Source organism: Somniosus microcephalus, chromosome 1 (genome assembly GCF_052327205.1).
Source record: "Somniosus microcephalus isolate GS21.2 chromosome 1, FLI_Smic_1.0, whole genome shotgun sequence".
Lineage (NCBI taxonomy): Eukaryota > Metazoa > Chordata > Chondrichthyes > Squaliformes > Somniosidae > Somniosus > Somniosus microcephalus.
In genome coordinates this window covers 14,146,187-14,154,631 of record NC_140987.1, presented here as the reverse complement: position 1 = coordinate 14,154,631, position 8,445 = coordinate 14,146,187, and the positions used below count along the sequence as shown (strand labels likewise).

Sequence of the window (8,445 nt, the reverse complement as noted above, 5' to 3'; positions counted from 1 at the left end):
AAGAGGAGCTGAGCCTTGCTCTTCCAACCGAGACGGACTTCGACTCAGACTGGGACTAGCATGCCGCAAGGTCGGTACGGAACCAGGTAGCCGAGACGTACGGGAAGAAGCTACAAGCAAGATCAAGGGCAATCTAGGTGAGCATTGCCAAGCCTGCACACCCATAAGATCGCTTAGCTGTGTGAGGGGGTGCCTGTATGTTCCTACCAAACCAGAGGGGGTTTAGCGTTGGAAGGGTCCTGTGATAGTTTAGTTCATGGGAGGGTGTTTCTTTGGCCGTGGTAAGTCAGCACTGCAGGGGCTTGTTGGAGAAGTCAGGGTTGTACTGTTTTAAACTGTGCTGTTGTGTTCACACCGCTCATACTGTATGCGAGTGGAGTGGTTTTGTCAACCTTAATAAACACTGTACGGGTGAGCCCGAAAACGCTGTCCGTGTTCCAATCTGTCCTCAGTAATCCCTATCGCCCAGAACTTGTAGTAAGGGGGTTTGCGTGCTCGCTACAGGCGGGGCGAAACCACTTACAATAATTGGCGATTGCGGCAGGGCCTATAGGAATTTGGCCACCGCAGAAACCGGTTACACTTTACGGGGCGAGCGCGTGACTGCCCGGTAATCAGCACGGTCCGGCACGGGCCGCTAACTGGTCTTTATTGGAAGCGCCGCGCAGGCGCAGAAATTTAAAGGGACCGCGCATTACAAGAACCAGGCCGCGCAGAACGGAGCACAGCTCACGGGGAACATTGGCTGTCACCACAGCATTGCAATTATCGAGCTTGCACGCTATGTGTCAGCCGTGGCTCAGTGGGTAGCACACTCGCCGCAGACGGTTGTGGGTTCGAGTCTCACTCCAGAGACTTAAGCACATAATCCAGGCTGACACTCCCAGTGCAGTGCTGAGGGAGTGCTGCACTGTCAGAGGTGCCCTCTTTTGGATGAGACGTTAAACTGAGGCCCCGTCTGCTCTCTCAGGTGGATGGAAAAGATCCCACGGCCACTATTTCGAAGAGCAGGGGTGTTATCCCCGGTGTCCTGACCAATATTTATCACTAAAACAACATCACTAAAACAAATTATCCGGTCATTATCACATTGCTGTTTGTGGGATCTTGCTGTACGCAAATTGGCTGCTGTGTTTCCTACATTACAACAGTGACTATACTTCAAAAGTACTTCATTGGCTGTAAAGTGCTTTGGTCGTGAAAGGCGCTATATAAATGCAAGTTTTTCTTTCTATCATTTTTTCAAAAATTCCAAAACAGCAAACAGTCCAATTTTTGAAAGTGTTCAAGTGACCGAGGGCGGTGGGGGGGAGAAGAGCTGGAACAGAATCTAACAATGAAAGGACAGACGGCTGTTTGGCAGCAAACTGCTTCAGGCTTTGAACTGTTGCCAAGATAAATAGTTGAGAGCTTGTCAAAGGTTGGCAGATAGTTCTGCGGTTTTTAAAGAGCGGTGATGAAACACAAAGATACACCACTCGAGAGTATAAATAGCCGCGGCTGAGGAGAGCCGAACAGCACAGAGCAACAGGCAACTCGAGAGAGAGAGAGAGAGAAAGAGAAAGCTGAGCTGAGCTGTACCTGCCTGAAGCACATCTGTCCACATCTCACCATGAAGACAGCGACTTTCTCCGCCGCTGCCCTCCTCCTCCTCGTCTCCGCCGCTCTCTGGAGCTTTTCCCAAGGTCAGTCGCGCTCCCTCTGAGGCGAGGAGTAACTTGCTCAGTGTCAAGGCGCTTTGATGAGAGTAATTCGGGAGAATAACTGTTTCCACTGTCAGGAGGGTCGACAGCCAGAGCTCACAGGTTTAAGATAATTGGCAAGACATCCAAGCCGGGGGGCGGGGGGAAATGAGAATTTTTTATTTTTTACGTAGCGAGTTGTTGCGATCTGGAACGCGCTGCCCGAAAGGGCGGTGGGAGCAGATTCAATATTAACTTTCAAAAGGGAATTGGATAAATACTAGAAAGGGGAAAGTGCAGGGGAGGAGTGGGATTAATTGGAGAGCTCTTTCAAAGAGCTGGCACAGGCACGATGGGCCGATTGGCCTCCTTCTGTGCTGTACGATTCGACACTTCCGGAAAAATGTTTTTTTAAATTTCACCCTCTATTGATTGTCTTTATGGGCTTTAGAAACGTGTAAAGGTTTTTGATAACAGTATGAAGCCTCGCAGACGTTGCAAAGCTTGATTTGAAAGATCAGAAATGCACAGCGAGTCCGCCAGCAGCTGGGAAGGGAACAGCTTGTGGCTGCAGAATTCCCGCAGAATGTTAAACATGCCGCAAAATGTCTTTAATTCCAGCTGATCTATCCCCCCCCCCGCCCCTCCCTTTCTGCTGCCGCCCTTTCCCCCAGGCTAAGGTACGCGTTCCGGCCACCCCACGTCGGTGTGTGGGGCTGGAGTCACCTACAGGCCCAGACCGGGTAAAGAGGGCAGGTTCCCTTCCCCCTTAAAGCGACATTAGTGAACCGGCTGGGGTTTTTTTTTACGACAATCTGACAGCTTCACGGTCACTTTTACTGGTGCCAGCTTTCTTTTATTTCCAGCTGATTTAAAGTGAATTCAAATTCTCAAACTGTGAGGGTGGGATTGGGACTCACGTTCTCTGGGTTACCAGTCCAGCCGCATAATCACTGCACCACCCCTCCGTGGGGCTGGTAAAGGTGAGCCAAGCATCAGTTTGACACCGCGGGTCGTGAACAATGAGGAAACCCCCCGCTGATTATCGAATTAACTCTTAACTATGTTTATTCTTCCTTCCAGCCAGCGAGGATGGCAAGAGTTTGCAAGACTGCTGCCTCTCCACGGGTTCAAAGGAAATACCGCCACGGATCGTGAGGGACTACACGATACAGCTGCCTGAGAACGGCTGCAAAATCCACGCTGTCTTGTAAGTACCGAGTCCCAGTTTTCTGTCGCACCTTCTCTACCCCTTGGGTGCTCTTCCCCCCCCATCGTCCAGCTCCCGGTCCTGGACGCCCTGACTGAGAGTGGATCTCAGCCAAGGGCTCAGAGCTCGGGCGCGGTCCCAGGCACCGAAAGCGGGAGGCCGTGTAGGGCATCACAACCACAGCCAATCCCGAGCAACAAGTACAACAACAACTATGCGGAAAGGTTGGACAGGCGAGGCTTGTATCTGCTGGAGTTTAGAAGAATAAGAGGTGACTTGATTGAAACATAGAAGATCCTGAGGGGTCTGGGCAGGGTGGATGTGGAGAGGATGTTTCCTCTTGTGGGAGAATCTAGAACTAGGGGTCACTGTTTAAAATTAAGGGGTCGCCCATTTAAGACAGAGATGAGGAGACATTTTTTCTCACAGAAAGTCGTGAGTCTTTGGAACTCTCTTCCTCAGAGGGCAGTGGAAGCAGAGTCTTTGAATATTTTTAAGGCAGAGGTAGATAGATTCTTGGTGAGCAAGGGGGTGAAAGGTTATCGGAGGTAGGCAGGAATGTGGAGTAATCAGATCAGCCATAATCTTACTGAATGGCGGAGCAGGTTCGAGGGGCCGAGTGGCCTACTCCTGCTCCTAATTCGTGTGTTCGTATTTATACAGCGCCTTTAGTGTAGTAAAATGTCCCAAGGCGCTGCACAGCAGTGATTATAAGACCAAAAAAAATTAATCTGACACCGAGCCACAGAAGGGGAAATTAGGGCAGATGAAGGAGGCAGGTTTTAAGGAGCGTCTTAAAGGAGGAAAGCGAGGTAGAGAGGCGGAGAGGTTTAGGGAGGGAATCCCAGAGCTTAGAACATGTGGATTTTTCCCTTCTTTATCTCAGGGTCACGGAGACCAATTGAAGAGGCCCAGACCAGTAAAAAGAAAGAAAGACTGGCGTTTCTCCAGCGCCTTTCACGACCACCAGACGTCCCGAAGCGCTTCACAGCCAATGAAGCTCTTTGAGCTGCAGTCGCTGTTGTAATGTAGGAAACGTGGCAGCCAATTTGCGCACAGCAAGCTCCCACAAAGAGAGTGCTACCCACTGAGCCCCAGCTGACACACACAGTGTCAAAAGAATAGAGGCAGAGATGAGGAGAATTTACTTTCAAGCAGCGAGTTGTTGTGATCTGAAATGCGTTGTCTGAAAGGGCGGTGGAAGCAGATTCAATAGTGACTTTCAAAAGGGGAATTGGAGAAATACTGGAAAAGGAAACATTTACAGGGCTCTGGGGAAAGAGCAGGGGGGAGTGGGACTAATTGGAGAGCTTGACCAAAGAGCCGGCACAGGCACAATGGGCCAAATGGCCTCCTCCTGGGCTGTATCGTTCTATAAATCGCTAGATTGGGGATGGACCCTCAACCCTGGACTAGCTGGCCCAAGGCGACATCAACATGCCACCATTTTTCTAAAGGTTAAAGAGACGTTGCAGGGATAAGGGGAAACGGAACAGGGGATGGGATCAAGAGGTGTGACATGGGCCTGCGTTCTGAGACTTAGTGAAGAAAATGATTTGCTGTATAGCAGGAGACACAGGCGGGCTTGGGGGGGGGAGGAGGGGGAAATAAACAGGCCGTAGAAATTTCTGGAAAGGCCGCTCACAATTTCTTTATCGTTCTTAATCTGGGGCTCAGAGGGCATGACTGACCACGACCCGTCACCTTTCCAACAGGTTCCTGACGAAGCATGACAAGCAACTCTGCACCCCCCCACAGCCCAAGTGGGTGAGGAGACTGATGAGCAAAATCGACAAGAGCAAGAGGAGACAGAAACCAACTCGGGGGAAGAAACAACGGAAGTCCCAGAATAAAAGGTCAGAGTTTTGTTTTATTCCTCAAACTGTAGCCAATTTTATTCCCCTTCCCCCTCTCCCTTTCCCATTTAATCTCCTCCCACAGCCCATGGGCACTCTCCCCTATCATGGACTCTACCCACCCATTTAATCTCCTCCCACAGCCCATGTACACTCTCCCCTATCATGGACCCCACCCACCCATTTAATCTCCTCCCACAGCCCATGTACATTCTCCCCTATCATGGACTCTACCCACCCATTTAATCTCCTCCCACAGCCCATGTACACTCTCCCCTATCACGGACTCCACCCACCCATTTAATCTCCTCCCACAGCCCATGTACACTCTCCCCTATCACGGACTCCACCCACCCATTTAATCTCCTCCCACAGCCCATGTACACTCTCCCCTATCATGGACTCTACCCACCCATTTAATCTCCTCCCACAGCCCATGTACACTCTCCCCTATCACGGACTCTACCCACCCATTTAATCTCCTCCCACAGCCCATGTACACTCTCCCCTATCACGGACTCTACCCACCCATTTAATCTCCTCCCACAGCCCATGTACACTCTCCCCTATCATGGACTCTACCCACCCATTTAATCTCCTTCCACAGCCCATGTACACTCTCCCCTATCACGGACTCTACCCACCCATTTAATCTCCTCCCACAGCCCATGTACACTCTCCCCTATCATGGACTCCACCCACCCATTGAATCTCCTCCCACAGCCCATGTACACTCTCCCCTATCATGGACTCTACCCACCCATTTAATCTCCTCCCACAGCCCATGTACACTCTCCCCTATCACGGACTCTACCCACCCATTTAATCTCCTCCCACAGCCCATGTACACTCTCCCCTATCATGGACTCCACCCACCCATTGAATCTCCTCCCACAGCCCATGTACACTCTCCCCTATCATGGACTCTACCCACCCATTCGAACCATTCTGTGAGGGATATAGAAACAGAGAAAAACATAGAAAAATATTCAGCAAACTCACTCCTTCACCCCTCCCCCAACACCCAGCCACACATTCGTTTTTCCAGGTGGTTTGAGGGGGGTGGGGGGTGAGGGTGGGGGTGGGGTTGGGGGGTGGGGGGTGAGGGTGGGGGTGGGGTTGGGGGGTGGGGGTGGGGGTGAGGCTGGGGGGTGGGGGGGTGTGCTGACTGGATCACCATCAGGAGCAAGAAGTCTGAGGCCTTGCCACCTGCGCTCAGCCGCCATTGCTGGTTGGGCGATCGGAGAGGGAGGTTGGGAGGAGTCCGTCAGCCTGATTCCGATCCCCCTCGTGTCCGATTAGTGCTTTGTGCGAAGGCTGTGGTTTCCGACTCTCATAATGGAGATTTATTTCTCTCTCTTTGCAGGAAGCGACAGGCCTAGGGAGCGACGTCGGCCAGGAATCCTTCCGGCTCTTTCCGTCTCCATCAACAGCATGCGCTTATATATTAAAAAAAACTAACAAAAAAAAAAGTTGCCAACAGAACTTGAGGTCAAAGTGGAGGACGTATCCGTTAGCAAGGTCCGACACTGACCAACCGCATCTCAACGTCTCCTCGCTCTCCACCCTCTAGTGCTCGAGCATGACCTGAGATTGAACGGCCTCAATCCAGTCCTGAATGACTTTGGCCCACAGCACAAAACTGCCACCAAATTGCGACTAAATTAGCACAAATTGGCAATCATACTCAGAGAGGCCAGGGGATGCTTAGTGCTGGAAACAGAAAAAATGTCACACTAGTGCAGGAAGTCCATCTTTCTGAGATTTGATAGTGTAGAGGGAGCTTTACTCTGTATCTAACCCGTGCTGTACCTGCCCTGGGAGTGTTTGATGGGGCAGTGTAGAGGGAGCTTTACTCTGTATCTAACCCATGCTGTACCTGCCCCGGTAGTGTTTGATGGGACAGTGTAGAGAGAGCTTTACTCTGTATCTAACCCGTGTTGTACCTGCCCTGGGAGTGTTTGATGGGACAGTGTAGAGGGAGCTTTATTCTGTATCTAACCCGTGCTGTACCTGCCCCGGGAGTGTTTGATGGGACAGTGTAGAGGGAGCTTTATTCTGTATCTAACCCGTGCTGTATCTGCCCCGGGAGTGTTTGATGGGACAGTGTAGAGGGAGCTTTACTCTGTATCTAACCCGCGCTGTACCTGCCCTGGGAGTGTTTGACGGGACAGTGTAGAGGGAGCTTTACTCTGCATCTAACCCGTGCTGCACCTGCCCTGAGAGTGTTTGATGAGACAGTGTAGAGGGAGCTTTACTCTGTATCTAACCCGTGCTGTACCTGCCCTGGGAGTATTTGATGAGACAGTGTAGAGGGAGCTTTACTCTATATCTAACCCGCTCTGTACCTGCCCTGGGAGTGTTTGGCGGGACAGTGTAGAGAGAGCTTTACTCTGTATCTAACCCGCGCTGTACCTGCCCTGGGAGTGTTTGGCGGGACAGTGTAGAGAGAGCTTTACTCTATATCTAACCCGCTCTGTACCTGCCCTGGCATTTGTAGCATCTCCCAACACTCGCGGTTCATTAACTATCAGTTGACTAGGCGCTGTTCTGATACGCAGTGATTGAGGGGGACTGTGGGAGGGATTCTCTCCATTCCCCGCGATTCCCGCATACGAACACGGTCTGTACAAGGGGAATCAGCCACGCTTTTGTCTGCGAGTGTTGGCAGGGGCGACGGTGCCGGTGACTGTAATGGGAAACGGTTCCGTTTCAGCGGCAACAGCATCCCCGACCTCAATCGGCGCCGTTTAGTGAGGCCGAGCGGAGCAAAATAACACAACCTGCAATGTGACTGTAAGAGAGAGGGAGAGAGAGAGAGACGGAGAGATTGTTCCTGGAATAATGTGAACCCCGATTGTGAATGTTCGAATTAAGTTCTGTCCGAGCCGCGGAACTGAACTGCTGATTGGTGCTTTTTCCGCGGGCAATGCATGACGCGCTGGCATCAAGTGCCCGTTGCCCGCTCTCCTAACGCAGCTGTTCACCGGTTTAAATGTACTTTAAAGGCCACAGCGTCCGCTGTGAGACGCCAGGCGTGTGCGCGCGGTTAATCATTCCCCCCACGCACGCACAGGAGCAGCGGCTGCCGGTGAAATCTGTCCCTCGTTTCTTTTTCCGTCCTTTTTTTTGCTGTTTCGGTGCCTCGATGCGGGATCGCTCAGTGTATAATGCCGCCTGCTTTTATGAATATTCCGTTCCCAACATCCCACAATAAGCTGTCTGCCTGACTGAACTGTGGCCTCCTTTCTAATGCCGGGCTCGCGTATCATGTTTTTTAATCCTTAGATTTTGTAACATTTTTGTAATTAAAAAAAAAATGAATAAAGATCATTTGAAATAAAAGTCTGCTCTCCCTGAGTTCTGTTTTTTTAATCTCTCTCTTTCTCCTGATGTAGTAGGCGGGGATGGGGGCTGATTTCTTCCCGGGACACAGTCTCACGGATCCTGTCTGGCCACCCGACTCATGAGCACAGGAACAGGAGGAGGCCATTCAGCCCCTCGAGACTGTTCCGCCATTCGATCAGATCAGGGCTGATCCGCACCACAACTCCATATTCCCGCCTTTGATTCCGTCAGCCTTAGCCAACAAAAAACACAATCGACACAACAGCAAAATACTGCGGCTGCTGGAGATCTGGCCTGGCCCGCTGGGTATTTCCAGCATTTTTTTATTTCAGAAATCTGTCGATCCCGG

General features: G+C 51.2%; 1 protein-coding gene across 1 annotated transcript; it reads left to right on the top strand.

The window, feature by feature from the left end:
• Positions 1-1,501: 1,501 nt before the first annotated feature.
• On the top strand, positions 1,502-8,093 carry LOC147123938 (C-C motif chemokine 19-like). The gene is made up of 4 exons (XM_085968088.1): positions 1,502-1,685; positions 2,766-2,892; positions 4,608-4,748; positions 6,115-8,093. The coding sequence occupies exons 1-4, from the start codon at positions 1,613-1,615 to the stop codon at positions 6,128-6,130; spliced, it is 357 nt and encodes a 118-aa protein (XP_085824214.1). The 5' UTR covers positions 1,502-1,612; the 3' UTR covers positions 6,131-8,093.
• Positions 8,094-8,445: the final 352 nt, after the last annotated feature.

Coding starts and splice junctions, on each gene's coding strand:
- LOC147123938 (XM_085968088.1), top strand. CDS start 1,613: ATGAAGACAGCGACTTTCTCCGCCGCTGCCCTCCTCCTCCTCGTCTCC. Junction 1,686..2,765: donor TCTCTGGAGCTTTTCCCAAG/GTCAGTCGCGCT, acceptor TCTTCCTTCCAG/CCAGCGAGGATGGCAAGAGT. Junction 2,893..4,607: donor TGCAAAATCCACGCTGTCTT/GTAAGTACCGAG, acceptor CCTTTCCAACAG/GTTCCTGACGAAGCATGACA.